Source organism: Cyprinodon tularosa, unplaced genomic scaffold (assembly GCF_016077235.1).
Source record: "Cyprinodon tularosa strain WSP-4 unplaced genomic scaffold, ASM1607723v1 ctg430, whole genome shotgun sequence".
Classification (NCBI taxonomy): domain Eukaryota; kingdom Metazoa; phylum Chordata; class Actinopteri; order Cyprinodontiformes; family Cyprinodontidae; genus Cyprinodon; species Cyprinodon tularosa.
The window spans coordinates 252,167-272,789 of record NW_024039153.1 but is presented as its reverse complement, the minus strand read 5'-3'; the positions used below and the strand labels follow the sequence as shown (position 1 = coordinate 272,789).

The 20,623-nt window shown below is 36.9% G+C and overlaps 2 protein-coding genes across 3 annotated transcripts; both read right to left on the bottom strand.

Annotated features, from left to right (window-relative positions):
* Positions 1 to 2,619: 2,619 nt before the first annotated feature.
* Positions 2,620 to 7,086, bottom strand: tp53i3 (tumor protein p53 inducible protein 3). Of its 2 annotated transcripts, XM_038299575.1 has the most exons (7): positions 6,931 to 7,080; positions 6,256 to 6,327; positions 5,974 to 6,147; positions 5,624 to 5,891; positions 4,349 to 4,561; positions 3,129 to 3,325; positions 2,620 to 2,926 (listed from the first exon to the last, which is right to left on the bottom strand). In XM_038299575.1, the coding sequence occupies exons 2-7, from the start codon at positions 6,307 to 6,309 to the stop codon at positions 2,726 to 2,728; spliced, it is 1,107 nt and encodes a 368-aa protein (XP_038155503.1). In that variant the 5' UTR covers positions 6,310 to 6,327; positions 6,931 to 7,080; the 3' UTR covers positions 2,620 to 2,725. The 2 variants fall into 2 exon arrangements, with proteins under 2 accessions (XP_038155503.1, XP_038155504.1); XM_038299576.1 differs by lacking the exon at positions 6,256 to 6,327 and having other exon boundaries at positions 6,931 to 7,086.
* A 3,131-nt stretch (positions 7,087 to 10,217) lies between these two features.
* cenpo (centromere protein O) lies at positions 10,218 to 17,683 on the bottom strand. The gene is made up of 6 exons (XM_038299523.1): positions 17,598 to 17,683; positions 17,359 to 17,507; positions 15,686 to 15,836; positions 15,308 to 15,579; positions 12,615 to 12,774; positions 10,218 to 10,587 (listed from the first exon to the last, which is right to left on the bottom strand). The coding sequence occupies exons 1-6, from the start codon at positions 17,617 to 17,619 to the stop codon at positions 10,478 to 10,480; spliced, it is 864 nt and encodes a 287-aa protein (XP_038155451.1). The 5' UTR covers positions 17,620 to 17,683; the 3' UTR covers positions 10,218 to 10,477.
* Between the last annotated feature and the right edge of the window lie 2,940 nt (positions 17,684 to 20,623).

The window sequence follows — 20,623 nt, the reverse complement described above, 5'->3', positions numbered from 1 at the left end:
TCAAATCCATTCAAAAGAAACTTCTTATTACATGAATGAAAAGAGATGCTGAGTTGTAGAGAACAAGTTCATAAAAAAAAAAGCAGTTTTGAATTATCCTTATCTCTGTTACAAAAATCTACAAAAAAAAAATATATATATATATATATATATATTTGGGCAGAGACTGAACATATGCTGGATGATGGTGGGATTTTTTTAATATGTCATACTAAATTAAGCGCTCACAGGGTTCATACAGGAATGAGTGACTCTAATTTAATGCTATTTTAATGCTATTTGAAATGATTTTAATGCCATCAACAAGAACCATGTACACAAGTTATTAGTGTACATGAAATATGGAGCTGTAAGCACAGTTCCATGACTCCTGTATGTATGTAAAAACACACACACACACATATATATACGTATATATATTCTCTAGCTTTTTCTCCGCCTCGAGCTTCCTTTCCGAACATACGGCTTTATAAACAGTTCCACGCAAATTAATAGCGATATAATATATCTGACAAAATTGTTTTTAGAAGCATTTTTATTAAAGAATCATAAATGCAACGATAAACATATTTAATTAATTTTAGTGCCAATTAAGGGCTTGATTAAAAAAAGAATTATGAATTGTAATTATTTTTAATGATCCGCGGAAACCCTGGTTCATCTGGCGCATGCCCTCTACGATCTCCAAGGAACTCAGAGCGGAGCGGAGGGGACAGCGGCGGCTGTAGGCTTTGCTTTGTGTAGGCGGTCTGGAGCGCAGCGGGGCGGAGCGCTGACGGAGTATGTTCTCCAAAAGTCGCTAGATTTGTCGCTAGTCGCTTTTTTGAAAAAGAGTCGCTGGAGGGGTCTGAAATATGGCGTCAAAGTCGCTGAGTTGGCAACACTGGGGCGCGAAAGTTTATTCCGTTACAAATAATATGCCGACGTCACGTCAATCATCATTTTGGCACTTCAGTTCCAGGGGAAATTTTTCTCATATCTAATGTTCTTTTAATTAGACTGCATGTAGGCTAGTAATGATTACTTTGTGGGTTTGATTAGTCTAAAAAGCGGCAACATACAGCTATAAGGACAGTTTTCTCTCACACGTTATAGTCACACACACACACACCGGAACTTGGCGCGCCCCACCTGTCACGTCTCAATTCCCCACCAGTGGGTCGCGCCACACACTTTGAGAACCGCGGATTTAATGTAAATTACTGAGAAACAAGAAAAAATGAATGACAGAGTTTCAGTAGTATGTGAAGGCTGCAATGTTTTTAATCTAATGCTTAAGTTAAATTTCAAAATTAAATAAATTGACCTTAACATTTCCCTTAATAGGCTTATAGGACCACTCATTTTGATGATGAAAAAGAACATCCTCCACAATACCTTTAAAGTTTCTTTTAAAGTTTTTTTTCCTAGACATGTTCAAAATAAAATGCTGTTTTTTAAAGTTTGTCTTCATTAATTAAGATTTTTGGGGGGTACAAGGGTGTAAATGTGGATTTTGGCCTGATGTGTTTGTGTTGGTATGCATGTGTAAATTTACATGTGTTACAGGTCCCAAGTACGGTACCTTAGTAACAAATCTAAAATATCCTGAAAGACAGATTAAGTATAAGGAGACTCAGGCACAGCAGCTTTCTATGTTTTCTCCCAAATTGCATCTGGTTTATTTATTCAGAATAAATCACAAAATATCAATGCATTAATTGTTTTGTTCAAGTACCATCGTAGTGTAGAATATATAAAGCAATAATATATATATATATATATATATATATATACATATGTATATATATATACATATACATAGATATATATGTTTTTAATAATGCGTTGGACAGTTCTTAACCCAATTTTTGTAGTTTCTACAATCTCTTTAGATGTTTTTCTCTGCTTGATGCAGGCCAATGATTTGACCCTTCTCAAACAGACTAACATCTTTTCTATGACCACCGGATGTGTCTTTCGACATGGTTGTTTAGGAAATGAGAAGCAAGTCAGTTGGGGTTAAATAACTTGTTGCCAGCTGAAAGATAAATGCCCATGCAGTAATTATACAATAGGAGGCTCGTACCTATTTGCTTAGTTGAATCACTGCCACTAATTAGACCTAAGAGTGGACACTTAGAATGAAGATTAATCAAAGCTATGTTATTATATTTAAATAGTGAATTTTCTCATTGGTTTGGTTTGTTAAAATAGTTTCTTTTATCTTGATAAATGATGTGGCAAAGAGAATCTTTGTCTATGGTACTTCAATGTTAATACAGATTATTGTGACTTCATAGACATTCATTCACTAGAATGAATCTGCTGCACAGATTCCTCCATCTGCTCCTTTTAAATTAAATGTCTTTCCTTAAGGTTGTTAATGCCAAAGACCCAGCTTTCCACAATAGCGTTGCAGCTTTTATCTTCAAATTAAGCTAAAATGAAACATGCCACAGTCTGTATTTAGTGTTTCCTGTTTGGAATTTATTAATATTTCTTTTTCCATTTCATAAATCAAGCATTTTTAACTGGGTTTTTTCAAGCAATAAGAAATATTATTTTTTCTTTTGCTGTAACGATACATATTGGGTAATCATCCTTAACAGAAAAAACACTGCTCATCAAAAAAAAAAATCACATTCAGACCATTTTATTACTGAGTCAACCATATGAAAAACAAGAAAACATTTTCTGAGTTAAGGGAAATCAACACTTTCAAGGTGCATCACATCAGTAGGTATTAATGGTGGAGGTTTTCCTCACTTGGAGTCACATTGATAATAATCTTGCCCATGTTTCTGTTTGCTTCCATGTGTCTATGAGCCTCTGCAACGTCCTCCATTTTAAATGTGCTGTCGATCACTGGCCTCAGGGTGGCAGCCTGCCCTGAGAAATATGGCAACACCCTTTCCTCAAAAGCCTGAATCAGCTCTGCTTTATACTGAGAAGAAAACGAAGGCATGGAGAAGCAATCAGGCCCAATAAAAGACTATTACACAAGAGCCGTGTCAAGCGTAAAACTGGAATTGGCAAATTTTGGAAAATCAGGAGGAACAATACAGTCGCGTTTGCACAATAAGTTTCATTACAACACACAGACCAGAAGCAACAGCTGATGAGAGGTTTTCAAAGTGAATTCTCACCTGAAGGCTGCGAGAGCGAAGGAGGCTGCAAAGGAGGTGACCTCGCTTGGACAGCAGCTTTCCCAGCAGGTCTCCCTCCACCGTCCTGCCTCCCATGGTGCCGTACAGCACCCATCTGCCATCCACGGCCAGGGAACTCAAATTTTTCTCCCAGTTACTCCCACCAACGCAGTCCAGGATCACATTTGCTCCTTTTCCTGCAAGATCACACACTGTTTACACATACAGACACATGTATGCGTTGTACAAGTGGCCAAAGTAACACATGCAAACTAAGTAAAGGTTTCATCAAATGTGGTAGAGACCTTATTACTACAAACTAATGACCATGTCACGAACCGAGGACAGATGGACCCAGTATTCAAGGAGAGACAGTCAGTAGGAAAGTTCAAACGTTTATTAAATAAAACAAAACAAAAGCGGAGCTGTGGCTCACGGACACTGCAGGCGGGGGGGCGGGGCACCGCCCAATCTCAGACACTCTGGTTTAACAGTCCAGACCACGAATGTCCCCAGTGCTGCAGTCCCAGAGGTCATGCTGGAAGCTGATCCTGGTGAGGGATCCAGATCAGGCAGGAACAGAAACAGGTGGCAGGATCCAGACTTCCAGGCATCCACAGGCTCCCAGGAGGGTTCAGAGTCAGACTGGGACCAGAAGCATGACCAGGTGGTCACGCACAGGAGCAGACAGGATCAGGTGCAGACAGGATCAGGTGCAGACAGGCAGGCTCAGTGGAAGAGGGTAGCCGAGACAGGACGTAGGAACCGGAACTTGAAGCAGGACTTTAAACTGGTCTCCACCCTGGAGCCAGGCTTACTGGATAAAAACTGAACCTCCCCACATAATGAGCCAAAACCCCAGAGGACTCCGTGGGGGAGGAACAGTGGACGATCAGGAGACGAGACAAACACTAAAACCCTCTTTCCACTGGCTGCTAGGATCCAGGACACGAACCAAATAAAACTGAACAGAAAGACTGACAGAAAGACAAGTAATGATCTGGCCCTGAATGCTCAGGCTGAACTGAATATAAACCAGAGGAAACAGGTGAGAGGAATAAATTATGATTGAGGCAGGGAAGGAAAAACTACAGGTGAAAGGAATTACTAATTAAGGGAGAGCAAAAGGGCCAGATCATGACAGACCAAGTAAAACTCCAACAAATGTGAATGATAATTTTGATGAACTTTTAGAGCTCTTTGCAGAGCTGCACATCTACCTCCTGAAAAGCTATGAACTCCCTGCATAAAGCACTCCTCCTTGTAGTTGAATCCGGCCGCTGCTCCCAGCTCCTCAGCCATCTGCAGCTTCTCTTGGCTCCCCGCGGTCACGATGGGCACAGCACCAAACAGACGGAGCAGCTGAACAGCAGCCGTTCCCACGCCGCTGGCTCCAGCATGAACTAACACAACTTCACCTGCTTTTACCTGCGCTGTGGTGGAAACAATAGATGGGGAGAATGGGAGTGAAGAACGTGTCCTTTTGTTTTTTTATTACAATAACTTATAACTGATTAATTAATTAATTGTGATTAATGGACTTTTTTTTAACAATTATCAAATAATTCAATTAATTAATTTGGAATTAATTGGGGTATAAGACTATTTAGCTCTTTAGCTGACACAAAAAAACAATATTCAATCAATATTTTGAATTTCAGATTAAATAAACTTTATTGTCCATTAATGTGATCCATTGATGTGCCTATTTTTTTAACCTTAAATGATAGTGATCTACTTATGCTATAAAGCACCAAGTGTGTGTCGAAGTTATGAATTTATCTTTGTTTTAAAAGTCTTAAGTCCCCCTGAAAATGAGAACATCAGAATTTACATTCTGACCAGTCTAACTGGGGAGTACCAATATGGCGGCTGGTAGCTTCACAGCAACCTGTACTACCAATGGGCAATCAGCCATCCAGGGAATAAATAGAGATCATTGCTTTAATCCTAATCTGAGCAGGTAAATAAGATGAAATGTGAATGGAATCAGTATTTTTACCCTTAAATTAAGATAATTCAATATTATGCACCTGAAGTAAGACAACGCAGTTGTTTTTTTATTATTTTATACGTACATTTTCTTATTCCATTGGCAAAATGTCTGACTTATCATCTGAATTCAAGAAAAAAACAAAACACTTATTTTAAGAAAGATTAACTTATTTAGGTTTCTTTTTTTTTTGCAGTGGCAGAAAACTGAATATAAAGGCTCACCACAGTTTTGTAAAATTTTATTTGATAAAAAAGGTATGAAAACTATATTTCATTTCCCATCTATTTAAAAAATGTACATCAATATGTGTTAATATTGTACATAAACATATTGATGTTTGTGGTGGTAATAGACTTCAAGAAAAATAATTCTAATCATCTCATAAGGTGTAATGGTTTATCTGTAGGCCTATTTTACATTACTCTGTATGACTTTCAACTTTATTCATTTATCAGATATATGGTCAGTGTCCTGTTTAGGATTTCAATAATTTGTTTACCTATAAAGACCAGCAGCTGGAAAGCAGTGAGCCAAGCCTCTGGGACGGCAGCAGCCTGGCAGAACGTGAGGTTGTTGGGAACAGGCATTAACAGCTCCTCGGATACAGAAACATACTCAGCATATCCTCCTCCGCACAGCAAAGCCATCACCCTGTCGTCTGGTTTCCAGTTCCGCTTTAGTCTCTGACCCAGAGTGTCCACAGTTCCAGCTACCTCCAGACCTATGATATCACTTTCACCTGCAGGAGGAGGATACAAACCTCTTCTCTACAGAAGAGAACATACAGTAAGTTAGATTCATATGTAAGCCAGATGAGTCTTTTTAGACGCGCATCTAATTTTGTTGCACCTGTAATAAGTCTGCTCTGTTGAGGGCAGCTGCATGGACTTTTATCAGGACCTCTCCATCTTTAGGTTCAGGTCTTGGGATGGACCGCAGCACCAGATTCTCTGGTCCTCCTGGGACATCAACGCAAACTGCCTGCATCATCTTTGCAAAGCTTGAGCAACTCCTGTACCGGGTCTACAAATCACACACACATTTCAGTCTTTTAATTCCACTTTAAGAATTTAGATATATTCCTGGATGAGTATTTTTAAATATATTTTTCACAGATTTTCATAGACTCACTGTGTTGTAGGTTTTTCTTAGTAAAAATACTCCAGTTTGAAGGATTTGAAACATTTGATAATCTCAGGGTGGCTAATATGACGTGATAGAAGTAATAATTGACAAAGAAAACAGAGATAAAACAAATAGATATCATAAATTACATCTAATCAAATTGTTTATAAAAGAAAAGAAACTAAACAAGCTTAATTAAGAATGAAAATAATCTAAATGGCAGCAAGTTAAAGCAGTCTAAGGAGTAAGTATTAACCTTTAGAAAGCGCAAAACTCATAAATATGTATTTTGGCTGCTTCGGCTTCCCGTAGAGAGCATATTAAATAGTGGAAAACACACTTTTACGAATAACAAAACTTTTTAGCAGAAGAAAGAGATGAGAGCAGAAGGAACAGAGCTGGGAAAGCAGAAGAGAAACCGGGATATCGTTTATATGAAGTAACGTTATGAATACAGAGTTACTACAGGTTAGGGCGGAGTGCGCATGCGCAGACAGCTGGACGGTTTAGTTTACTTTTTCATTGATTAAAAGCGATTCAACTAATTAGTGATTTTGTAACTTGTGTTACTAATGCAATTAAAGGTGTGAAAATGAGAATTAAACAGATAGTTCTAAAATTATAGATCAGAAACAGGTTATTTCGGCATTAAGACAAAGAATAAAGTGACTATAAACTCACCTAATAGCGACGTTCAAAGTAGATCAGCTCTAAAAAACCTTTTCAGGGAAGTTTGGTTGCTCCATTTCTTAAGTAGACTCCAGGGAACCGCTTCCAGTGGGGGCAGGATTTATTACTAACCACAAGGACATAAAAAAAAAACAGCGCATTTCAACCCAATCCTACGGAAGGGGATTAGGGCCACTGGAAAAAAAAAAAAAATACGGATTTTTAAATATTGCAGTTTAATATGGGAAAAAGGTCAGAATTCTGACTCTAATCTCAGAATTCTGGCTTTAATCTCTGAATTCTGACATTTTCTCAAAATTCTGACTTTATTCTCAGAATTCTGACTGTAATCTAAAAAATCTGACTATTATCTCAGAATTCTGACCTTAATCTCAGAATTCTGACTTTTTTCTCAGAATTCTGACTATAATCTCAGAACTCTTGACTTTTTCTCTCAGAATTCTGACTTTAATCTCAGAATTCTGACTATAATCTCAGAAATCTGGCTTTAATCTCTGAATTCTGACATTTTCTCAAAATTCTGACTCTAATCTCAGAATAGAATTCATTTCATTTCAAAAAGTTTATTTCAAACCTGCATACATTTTACAATACATATAATGACAAACAATACATGCATGGCTTGAAAAGGGGATGGAAGAAGCAAAAGCTTATACATGTCCAATCCCCTCCTACTCATCCCAAGGACACTCCTGCAAACGAAAAGACAAAGACAAGACAAACAACTCATCCACACTCACGCATACAAGACAACACACTGGCCCAACGCTCCCCGTCCCTGCCTTTAATCTCAGAATTCTGACTATAATCTCAGAACTCTTGACTTTTTCTCTCAGAATTCTGAATTAAATCTCAGAATTCTGACTATAATCTCAGAAAACCGACTTTAATCTAAGAATTCTAACACTTTTTTCTCAGAATTCTGACTTTTTTCAGTGGCCCTAATCCTCTTCCGTACAATCTGGTTGCCCTCATTACCCAAAAGGATAGACTAGTTTAAATGAAAAGAAACGCAATGTTTATTAATAAAAAAATCAAAAATCAATAAACAAATATCTTCTATGATACTTAAAATGTTACAATAATGATAACGTAAAGGGCTTTTAGTCAAGTTTTTCCTTTTTTTCTTGAAGAGAGGCTGTGGGGGTTTCAGAATGGCCTCTGAAGTGTCAGATCATGTGATATGGCAGTAGTTTATATGCCTAAATATCATGGCATGCATATAGGTTTTTGCTGATTCAAAGGTCAGAGAGGATCCTATATTTTAAAGCTTGACAGATTAAACATAATTATAATTGAGATTGTCTTTACATGCTGCTTGAAATTTATATTAGAATCAAAGACCACTCCAAGATATTTAACTACGTCTAATCTCTCTCCATTGACAAACACAGATGGGTCATCACCCTTTACTGCAGGGGTCTCAAACTCAATTTACCCGGGGGACACAAACTATCGTCCGCAGTTCTGAGACCCCTGCTTTACTGGGTGTCGGGAGAAAAACATACAGACTGTTTTTCCAATGTTAAGATGTAGGTAGGAGTCCTGGAGTCACTCTGACACTGCTAACATAGCGCTGGAGAGAACAGCAGCAGTTTCACGTTTTTGCATCCAGTGAACACATAGTACAGTGTCATCAGCATACAATTGCATTTTAACAGTTTTACAGATATAAGATAAATCATTGCTATAAAGGCTGAATAGAATTGGTCCGAGTATTAATCCCTGTGGGACTCCCGCAGAACAAGTGAGGAAAGTGGACTGTGAATTACATATTTAATCCAGCAGAGGTCACTTCTAGAGAAATTAAACTGAGTTTGCCAGCAGAACATTATAGTTGATTGCATCTAAAGCACATTTCAAATCTAGAAATACAGCATCCACAAAGCCGCCTTTGTCCAGCTGTTGTTTTAGATTTTCTAGGAAGTACTTGTTACTTCCTTTCCTTTCTCTGTGGATTGATACTTCCTAAAACCAAACTGCATTGGATTAAAGAGCCTTTGAAACATTATTTAGATATTCTACTAGCTGTGCAACAACATTTCTCTGTCATTTTTGAGATTATTGGCAGAATACTTATAGGACAATAGGTCTCCTGTTAAGTTTTTTCTGTAGTAAATGCTGGAGTAACTCTGGCTACCTTCCATGCTGATGGCACTATTCAGAGATCAATGGATTGGTTTAGCATGTGTGCATCTGATGTCTGGTTCAGGGTGTTTTGGATTAGTCTGTGTGTTCTTGATGCACTGACTCCAGTCCGCTTCTTTTAAGCTCCCACTCCTGAATGAGTTTTCCTTGGTGACCTTCTGAAAGCTGCAGCTCCATGTTGCTCCTTTTTCTAAACTTTTTCTCTCCACTGAGTTTTTCAATAATCATTTAGGTTATAAGCTTTTAAGAAATTCCAACCTACTTAATCCATATAACTGCAGTGGGGACTCCACTTCAACAAGGATTGAAAATGCATTTAAATTGATCAGATTGGAACTTCTCTTCTGATTACCTCGATAGCGAGAATAAAGTTAGAATTAAATTCAGAATCAGAATAACCACTAGAATGACTGACTTTCCAAATACTCAAATATTTCCTATATGCACATTGAAATACAATTCAGTCAGATAATATTTATCAATGTTTACATTTGCTGACAAAATGCAGAGTGAACTAGGAGCTCTGAATTTATAGTTTTTAGACTGTAACGAAATACTCAAGTGTTTAAACATTTTAATTCATTTAAGAGTCAACATTGCCCATATTTTTTGGGGCAATATCTTTATTTTAAGGACATTGTATTGCAAATAACACATTTTCTGTTGTTGTATTCAAGATTTTACAGAAATAAAAGTTTAAAAAAATAATTTTAATACTTTTGTTGAACTCCTTTCCTTGCCTCCAATCTGCTCAGATCTTTTCTCCGATTTGTTTACGTGTTCTTCGCTTCTTCCCACCATCCAAATGCAAGCAGGTTAGATTAATTGACCTCTAACTTGTTCTTGTGTCCGACTGCTTCTCTGTGTTGCTCTGCAGACCGGTCCAGGAAGCACGCAGCTTTCTTCCAATAACCTCAGATCAAAGGGAACTAGTAAAATGAACAGCAACCTCATCACTCTAGTAATTATGAAATGCATAAGCTAACAATTACAACAAATGACCACTTAAAATATCCTGTTGTCAATCATGTTGGCAACCTAATCCCTCTGGGATTATTAAAGTATTTCTGATTCTTATTAGCAAGACATTCGCCTGAACCATTGTTTCTTTAACACTGCACACAATCAGGTAAGAAATCAGAATTTATTATTTAACAATAACAAAAGATTAGGAAATATACATTAAATACAATTATTTAAATTGTTGATGATGGAACAAAAAAAAATTGCAGAGGTGCTGATGGGAAAACCCCAGTGTGACAGCTCCATCCATAGCGGCATGTTGCTCAAGAGAGAAACAACCAGAGGCAGTATGGAAAAATTTCAACCCTTCTGACAAAATTATTTAGTATTTACAGCAAAAGTTAAATTCCACTAACTGGAAAATAAATTAAACAATATTCTTTGATTTCTTCATGGCTGTTAAAGCTGCGTGCAAAGGAACCTCCATCAGTAAGCTGCAGTTTTTCTTCCAGGGCAAAGATTCAGGAAGCTGCTGGTCTGCAGAAACAACAAAAATATTTACAGAAAGTTAATTTAATTCGAAGCCGAAGCACAGATGTCAGGCACAGATACTGATAGACCAAAACATGAGACAATATATGCATACGAAATTAAACTGGAGCATAAAGACATAAAATCAACATTAAAATCCACATTATATTATCCTGGAAAAAGAAAAAAAAATCTTAAATAAAAAAACAACACATTGTTTTTTATAAAACTACCACTGACCAATGAGTCCTTCCTACAACCCATTAGAAATAAATGTAAATGATTTATCTTGAAACTTGAATTTGTTCAGCATTAGTTATAACTAGCAATGTCCCAATCTGATATAGATATTGGAAATCAGTCTGAAATCAGCCAAAGAATGAATGTAGAAGATCAGATCTCTGCTGATAGAAACACTCGCTGCTGGGAATATTAAACTACCAGTTGGTTGATAATAAATGGGTCAGTTTTTCTCTCAGCTATTGTTGTTGCCTATTCTCTGAATAATAACATGATCCCGTATGTTGGTCCTTCCCCGCATGTCTCTCCCCCTCTCATACCCCCTTTCTTGTCAGCCTACTGTCCATAAATTAGTGCTGTAAAAACTAAAAAAAACAACCTCCAGGTCGATTTTGCATAAAAAAAAAAAAAAAAAAGACTTGATACATGGAAATGTATTGTTAGCATTCGCTAGTAGTTCTGGCCAAATGGAGGGTTAAAACATGGCAACTTTCCTATTGTTAAGTCCTTATTCAGAGATAAAAAAGGATAGATTTCAACTATATATATATATATATATATATATATATATATATATATATATATATATATATATATATATATATATATATATATATATATTAGGGATGGAACGGTTTATGAAAAACGTCCGAACCGTTCGGTTCGACTGTCTCGGTTCGATTCGCGTGTGTTTCGTTCGGTTCATGCGCTGCTCCTTTTTCTCATAGGCAAAACGATTACACTCCAGAGCAGAAGGTGGCGGTACTGCGACCAAAGCCAACAACCAGTAGTAAACAAGAAGAAGAAGAAGCGAAGCAGCGTAGCCGGGTGTAGCAGAAAAAACTCAGTTGTTGTGGAGAATTGTGTGGGTATGGCGAGTGGGAAAGAACAGGAGTTGGAAGACGCGCCAGCAGCACTTTATAGGTCTGCTGTATGGGACCACTTTGCATTTAGAGTGACCTACGATGACGGCGGGAAGAAAGTTGTGGATAAAAGTGCAACAGTGTGCAAGCATTGTGCAACATGTTTTTGTTTCGTTTTGACCGCCTGCTCAAAGCAAAGCCTACAGCCTCCACTGTGGCTCCCGTCCGCTCCGCTCTGAGTTCCTTGGAGATGGTAGAGAGCATGCGCCAGATGATTAAATACAAAGCAGCAAAACATACGGAAATGATCCATGGTTTCCGCAGATCATTAAAAATAATTACAATTAATTAATTTTTTGGGATTTTTTCATTAATTTCATTCATTTTTATGGGATTTCGGTGTAACAATCAACATATACCGAACTGAAAACCGTGACCACGAAACCATGAACCGAACTGTGGATTTTGTGAACTGTTCCACCCCTAATATATATATATATTAGGGGTGGAACGGGCAAGTGCAATGATCGCAAAAAAAATTATCACTCAAAATTAAAATCACTGACATTCGATGAAAACGACCCAGAAGCATCGCCGGCGCAATTTTTGTTGTTTTGTACACATTCTCGCGTGATTTGAAAGAGCCGGGAGATTTTCCGCCAGATGGTGTGATTTTTGTCCACCTAGCGGTAATTTTGATGTAGTTATCAAAACAACAAACAAGCTAGAAAGCGCTATCATGAAATCTATCCTTTTTTATTTCTATAAAACCATAACTGCTAAAACCTAATATCTACAAACTTTGTGTGCATTTAAATTCTATGTGACGGTGGGTACATATGTTAACAGTATATGTATTGTTATAGGTTCTTTTTTGAAAAAGAATATTTGAAACGTGTGAAGCAGGTTAAGTGTGTAAAATAACCGTACTTTCGCAGTCTAACTGGACTCGTGTGGGAAGACATCTGGTGAGGTCGTTGTACTCCAACGTGCAAAGCAAGGATGTCTTCTTTGGGGGCACGGTGAACATCAGCACCAGTATAGAGCACAACAGGTTACTCTCCATCACCTCCGCATACGTATGCTGCTTCTGAAACAGAAGAGTTTAAGATTTCACCAAAACAAAACTGATGGAAGGTAAGATTTAAAAAAAACCAAACAATAAAATACAGATGAATGACTCTTCAATAACCCGAGCAAATATTTTGATTCACAGTAAATCAGAATAAGCTGAAATAAAGTTCAACCAGAGTAGGGTTTCCCTGATGAGAGCATCATTTAAGGAGCTGTAGTTTAAAGAAACGTCAGAAAGGAAGAGGAGAAATAAAGGACAATAATGGGATAAGAAAAGTATGTTTTTTTTGTTTTTTTTTTATGAATGGGAACCAAACAGAAAGTGGTCAGTTAGGCTGCAAGCAGACCAACAACTATAATACAGTAAATGCAGGTATTCATAATAGTTGGAAGCCTTTTATCCTGAGAAACATCCAAATCTCACTAAAATATTCTCCCAATAAGTTTTAAGGAGGAATGTTATTCTATAACAATGAACTATGTTCAATGTTTTTATGCAAGATTTATACATATAACTTATTTTTAAGGTAGAAAAATTGTTAAACCTACTAGAATTATTGTGATGTTGTATTTTTGGTTTTCATAAATACTATGTTCTGTTAGAAGCTCCAGGTGATTGGAGAAATGCAAGAGGAGATCACCGCCTGTGCTTGGTAGGTTAGGAACAACCTGGAAGCAATAAAAAAAAAAAAAATAATAATAAATAAATAAAAAGGTAAAAACTAGGGATGCACGATATTGGGATTTTGGCCGATATCCGATATTTTAAAACTCATGTAGCCGATAACCGATATCGATACCGATGTTAAAGCTGGACAAAAATAAGTAGTCATTGAAAATAGCAGTTTTGTTATCCATTTCTGACACTTTGAAAAATAATATACTCAAATATATTTTCATATGCTGAATGATATCAAATTGATTTTAAAAACGCGGTATCGATCTATTTTACTTCCAAAATCTCATGAAATTTCATCGTTCTGTTACAAACTCTCGTCATATTTTGCAAATTCTTGTGAAATTTTGTTAGTAAAATAGGTCGATACCGCGTCAATATATCAACATATAAAAATATGGCAAAATTTCGTGAATTTCCGGGCGATTTCTTAGCATAACGATGACATATAGCAATCTTTCATTAGTAAAAGAGATTGATATGGTGTTTTTAAATGGCAATATATCAGCATATGAAGATATTGGGATATTTTAATGGATCAATATTTTTTCCCTCGTCTTTAGAAGTTTTTAAGTCTGTAAAAAAGAAGTTTTTGAGGAAGAGAAGTAGTATTTATTTTTTTGACTTTAGAAACTCAGAAGCTGATCAAATATCGGGTTAAATATCGGTGGGGTGGCCGATGTCCGATATTCAGATTTAAGGCAGATACCGATAGGGGGCCGATTATATCGTGCATCCCTAGTAAAAACAAACCACTGGACTTTGTTTTCCAAGTTTGAAGACGTTTTGCTTCCCATCCAGAAAAGCTTTCTCAATTTAAAATGTCTGAAGTAGCGTTGAGCTCCAGGCTTTATAGATTTGACCGATCAAAAGCTTTCTTATGGCTTAGAAGCCATGCCCATTGAACCGAAAACAGGTCCACCCCTTTGTTGAATATTGTTATAATATGGTTAAGTCATATTGTTTATATGTTTACTAAATAGAATGAAAACTAAATACAATTTGGGTTAAGATTGTAATGTTTGGTCATTTAAGTGTTTCTCCACTGTGTGATTCCTGACCAGCGAAGAAGTCAGTGATTTTTCTAGAAGATGTAGCTCTATGTAAATGCTGGAAGTTGCCGCAGTTCAGAATTAAAGTTATATATAAGGAAATCGAATCTACAGTCGTCTTTTTCAGCAAGATTGGATGTTTCAGCTAAATCCACAACACCCTTAATAATGAGGAGTCGTTATGGGCCCGTCTTAACAGGACCTGATGTTTAGGCCTGTCGCGATAATTAATAAATCAATTTATTGCATGATAAATAAAAACTATTCACGTCATTTAATAAATCGGCTATATCGTCTCTGCCTGTGTTTTAAATTATAATGAGATAGTAACTCAATATATTGAGATGCTATCTCATTATAATGAGATTATTTTTTTATCTTTGTTTTTACAGAGTGGCGGAAACGGGCTTCCATACAAATAAAACATCTGAATCACCAGGAAAAAAGGTGTTATTGAAAGAAAAGTTAAGTTCTGGAATGTCCCATTAAGCCCAGTACTTAATTCAACACAAAAAACAAACCTACTGAGGGACTTAAGAGATTTCCAAAGAGACTTTTGAATCTTAAATTGGTAAAAGTTTTGCAATGATGCTGGATAATTATTAAAAGAATTATCCAGCGTCATTTAATACCAGTTTATGCAGCGACTTTTGCTCTCTACTATTCTGTACGACAATATTAAGGATTTATTAGAGTAAAGCGCAATAAAAATAATGATGGTTCAAGGTTTCAGGACAATATTATTTCATCCATTCATATTCTTAACCTGTTTTTTACTCTAAAATGGTCGAATTAAAGACGAAAAACAAAACTTGTGGCACCTTAACAAGATTCAGCTGCTGCTTGCGGCCTTCGTACGCATTGAGATGCTGGCTGACCGTGTCCAGAAAAGCCCTGATGTTTGTCTGCAAGTTGCTCTTCATGGCGAGGTCATCCAGAGGAATGAAGGGGGGGATGTTATGGCGACTGATCCTCACTCTAGGCTTCACATCAATCTCCAGGTTGTAGGAGCTCAAATACACACCATCGTACACAGTTGTGAGAGTGAAGCACATGCCTTGACCTTTTCGGGTTTTAACAGCGTTATATCCGCCTGGTGAAATCAGAATACAACATCAAAAAATGGGAATCACAAATAAAAACAGCAATTAGAAATGAAAGCCAAAAGAAAAAAAATCTATCTTAGCTAGTGTTTTTACCAATAAGCTGATGAGCATGAAGAAGATCCGACAGCTCAGAGTGTCTGGCCATCAGACGTAACAACTCAGAGCTTTCAAAGTCTACTTCAATTTCCTCCTCTTCTCCATTTGTTTGCCGTTTGTCCACAGCAGGCCCCAGTTTCTGGAGATGCTGACAGGGGGAGGTAAATGTACACAGAACATTTTTTACTCTTTAAGGTCAATAATCAGAGGGTTTAGACTTTGATTTTTGCTTCAGGTTTCATAATAAATACAGATAAGAGTGAGAAGAAGCAAATCCCTGGCTGAGGAAAACTATGACAAACGCATAGAAAGTCCTCAGTCCTTCATACCCTGACCATCTCCTGAGACCTATATTATAATATTATTATATTATTGTGAATCTGTTGATAGTTTATGTGGAGATTAGGGCTGCAACCAATGACTATATTGCCAATCGATTAATCTGCCGAGTATTTTTCCGATTAATTGATTAATAATTGTATAGCCAAAAGATCCTTAAAGAAGAAAAAAAAACTTGTTTTATCTTTATACATACTCCAGTTAACGATTAATTTATTACTGAATTATTTGATGATCATTTAAATACTCAATTAATCCAATTAATTGATTCAGCGCTAGTGGAGATAATGATCATTTATTTAATATTCTGTATATTAGCCAACATAAGTGGCCATTTAACAGTAAAAAAGAAAAAATACATGAAAAAAATACAAGTAGCTTGTAAAACGAAGCACTACTGCAGGTCATATATCTCTGCTGCCATCAGAATCTACAATGCGACACTACAACAGCAATTACATGTGCTATGTACAATGTGGAGTCACAATTTAATATCCTGTGCAATAACCTTTTTCTTAATATTTGATACTGAGTGCTTCTGTCTCCTTGAACCCCAGTGGGCCTCAGCAGATGGCCGCTCACACTGAGCCTGGTTCTGCTGGAGGTTTCTTCCTGTTCAAAGGGAGTTTTTCCTCTCCACTGTCGCTACAAGCATGCTTAGTGTGAGGGATTGCTGAAGAGTCAATGAGTCGATGCAATCAGCTGGTTTTCCTTAGATAGAAAACTTTGAATCAATCTGACTGGATGATCTGGTTGAACTGGAAAGTGCCTTGAGATGACTTGTGTTGTGAATTGGCGCTATAGAAATAAAATGAATTGAGTGCAAGTTATATAGATAAATACCTATTTATATAAATATGCATGTAAATACCCTGTGCACTAACCCTGCATAATACTCCTGCTGTCATATATGACAATCAATCAATTAATCAAATATTACTAATATAAGGGATTATTTGTTTATTTATTTATTTCATAACTTAAAATGTGTTATTAGCATCCTTTCATGATTGAAATGTCTTTATTGCAAGGAATCATATATAGATCAAAGAATAGAGAGAAATCAATCCGGTTTGATGTCATGGAGAATGCGGTGTTTGCTGCTGTAGCTCTCACAGTACAGTTTTAGCATTTAGCTCAGACAATTTTTAATATGTAGTTCATGTTAAATAGTTCTCATTTTACACACTTTACACACACTGACCATCTTTAGGTGGCATTTGTATATATATGGCTGTTTCTTATAATTGACCCACTATTTGCTTTATTACTTTAAATGCAGCATGTTTTATTTAAATATGATTTTTTTTTTTAGGGGAACTTATCTCCACCTGGTGTGCCTGTATCTCTGCCTTCAGCTGGTCTCTCTGGGCGCTCAGCGATGCTACCTTAGCCTTTAGCTCCTTCACGCGGCTCGGCTGCTGGGGGGCCTGGCGGCTCCTGGTCTGAGCTTCCAGCAGACTGAGGTGACTCAAAACACCTACAAATAAAACAGTTTAACAAAACACTCAATTGGGAAAAACAACGATTAAAAAGAGACTAAACACAACCGGCCAGTTAGCTTAGCTACCTCTCGACGAAGCCCCCTCCATGTTTTTGTTTTTAATTTTGGCGGCTGTTGCGTGCGCAGACTACTCCGCCATGACGTCAGTAAACCCGGAAGAGAATCCAAAAAAAAAAAGAAAAAAAAGAAAAATGAAAAGGCAGACAAATTAGCAAAAAGGGCTTTAGAGGAGGCAATAACAATTACAATTCCTTTGGGGAAAGGGGAAGGAATATAATTTATTAAGAGGAAAGAAATTGAAAAATGGCAAAAAAGGTGGAATGAAGATAAAAAAGGAAGAAGATTATATAAATTACAAAACCGAAGTAAAGAAATAATAATGATCAGATTAAGAGTAGGTCATACTTATTTAAATGACAATTTATATTTAATAGAGAGGAAAAATAATGATAAATGTGAAGGATGTGGAAAGATAGAAAAGATGAACTGAAAGGACAGGCCAAGAATGGAGTCTTAAAGGATTATTGGGAAATAAAGGAAATATAAAGGATATTTTTATAGATTAATGAAAGCATTATTTTTTTATCTTCAGAATACAAAAATAAAAAATAGAATTCAATAGATGTAAAACAATGTTGCTACACACTCATGAACAGTAGGTGGCGGTATGCACCTTAAAGTTGCTTGCGATCCGCCATGATAGAAAAGAAGAAGAGAATCCAAAACAGGCACGGTCTGGAAAATGTGCTAACAATTGAAAATATTCTGCTGTTCATTGCATACAGGTGCTGGTCATAAAATTAGAATATCATGAAAAAGTTGATTGATTTCAGTAATTCCATTTAAAAAGTGAAACTTGTATATTATATTCATACATTACATACAAACTCATATATTTCAGATGTTTATTTTGTTTAATTTTGATGATTACAAATGACAACAAATGAAAATCTCAAATTCATCATATCAGAAAATTAGAATATTGTGAAAAGGTTCAAAATTGATGGCCCCTGGTGCCACACTCTAATCAGCTAATTAACTCAAACCACCTGCAAAAGCCTTTAAATGGTCTTTCAGTCTAGTTCTATAGGCTACACAATCATGGGGAAGACTGCTGACTTGACAGTTGTCCAAAAGACGACCATCGACACCTTGCACAAGGAGGGCAAGACACAAAAGGTCATCGCTAAAGAGGCTGGCTGTTCACAGAGCTCAGTGTCCAAGCACATTAATAGAGAGGCGAAGGGAAGGAAAAGATGTGGTCGAAAAAAGTGTACAAGCAAGAGAGATAACCGCACCCTGGAGAGGATTGTGAAACAAAACCCATTCAAAAATGTGGGGGAGATTCACAAAGAGTGGACTGCAGCTGGAGTGAGTGCTTCAAGAACCACCACACACAGACGTATGAAAGACATGGGTTTCTGCTGTCGCATTCCTTGTGTCAAGCCACTCTTGAACCACAGACAGCGTCAGAAGCGTCTTGCCTGGGCTAAAGAGAAACAGGACTGGACTGCTGGTGAGTGGTCCAAAGTCATGTTCTCTGATGAAAGTAAATTTTGCATTTCCTTTGGAAATCAAGGTCCCAGAGTCTGGAGGAAAAGAAGAGAGGCACTTCATCCACGTTGCTTGAAGTCCAGTGTAAAGTTTCCACAGTCAGTGATGGTTTGGGGTGCCATGTCATCTGCTGGTGTTGGTCCATTGTGTTTTCTGAGGTCCAGGGTCAACGCAGCCACATACCAGGAAGTTTTAGAGCACTTCATGCTTCCTGCAGCTGACCAACTTTTTGGAGATGCAGATTTCATTTTCCAACAGGACTTGGCACCTGCACACAGTGCCAAAGCTACCAGTACCTGGTTGAAGGACCATGGTATCCCTGTTCTTAATTGGCCAGCAAACTCTCCTGACCTTAACCCCATAGAAAATCTATGGGGTATTGTGAAGAAGAAGATGCAATACACCAGACCCAACAATTCAGAAGAGCTAAAAGCCACTATTAGAGCAACCTGGGCTATCATAGCACCTGAGCAGTGCCACAGACTGATCGACTCCATGCCAGGCCGCATTGCTGCAGTAATACAGGCCAAAGGAGGCCCAACTAAATACTGAGTGCTGTACATGCTCATACTTTTCATGTTCATACTTTTCAGTTGGCCAACATTTCTATAAATCCTTTGTTTTTATTGGTCTTCAGTAATATTCTAATTTTCTGATATGATGAATTTGAGATTTTCATTTGTTGTCATTTGTAATCATCAAAATTAAACAAAATAAACATCTGAAATATATGAGTTTGTATGTAATGTATGAATATAATATACAAGTTTCACTTTTTAAATGGAATTACTGAAATCAATCTACTTTTTCATGATATTCTAATTTTATGACCAGCACCTGTATGTCATAAATTGTACGGATCAAGTTAAACAAAAAACAGAAAAAATCAAAATAATTGTGAAAGGGGCAGAGAGGTTTTTTGGTAAAAAGGACATATCCTGGGAACACATAAATAAGAGACTTGGGGCAGAAGGAAAGGCAGGAGGACAGGAAGACAAAATCTGAACATCTTACAATGGAACGCTAGAAGCCTTATTGCAAACGGACAAGAGTTTAAAGGATTTGTTAAAGAATTTAAAGAAGATCTAGATATTATATGTATTCAGGAAACTTGGCTTAAAATAAATCTTGATTTTGTTATAAAAGGATATGAAAGCATAAGAAGAGACAGAGAGGGAGGATCTGGAGGAGGGTGTATAACATTCATAAAACAGGGAATTCAATTTAGATTACTGGCTAAAGGTAAAGATTTAGAATACATCGTTACGGAAATTTGGACAGTAAATGGGCCATTTAAAATAATCAACTTCTATAATCCATGTAAAAGACTTTCAATAGATTTAATGGAGGAACTTGGGGTATATTTAGAGGGTAAGGTTATATGGTGTGGGGACTTTAATGTACATAATACATTATGGGGTAATCATAATGACCAAAATGGGGATATAATAGAAGAAATAATGGATGTTAAAAATTTGGTATGTCTAAATGATGGAAGTGGAACCAGAATCAATTTTAGAGATAATACAGAGTCAGCA

Excerpts from the sequence above, each read along its gene's own strand:
- tp53i3 (XM_038299575.1), bottom strand. The coding sequence starts at position 6,309 with ATGTTTCAAATCCTTCAAACTGGAGTATTTTTACTAAGAAAAACCTAC. Across the intron at positions 6,148-6,255 it reads TAAGAAAAACCTACAACACA|ACCCGGTACAGGAGTTGCTC; the intron begins GTGAGTCTATGA and ends TGTGATTTGTAG. Across the intron at positions 3,326-4,348 it reads AGTTCATAGCTTTTCAGGAG|GAAAAGGAGCAAATGTGATC; the intron begins GTAGATGTGCAG and ends GTGATCTTGCAG.
- cenpo (XM_038299523.1), bottom strand. The coding sequence starts at position 17,619 with ATGGAGGGGGCTTCGTCGAGAG. Across the intron at positions 17,508-17,597 it reads GGAGGGGGCTTCGTCGAGAG|GTGTTTTGAGTCACCTCAGT; the intron begins GTAGCTAAGCTA and ends TTTTATTTGTAG. Across the intron at positions 10,588-12,614 it reads AGTCCAGTTAGACTGCGAAA|ACCAGCAGCTTCCTGAATCT; the intron begins GTACGGTTATTT and ends TTGTTTCTGCAG.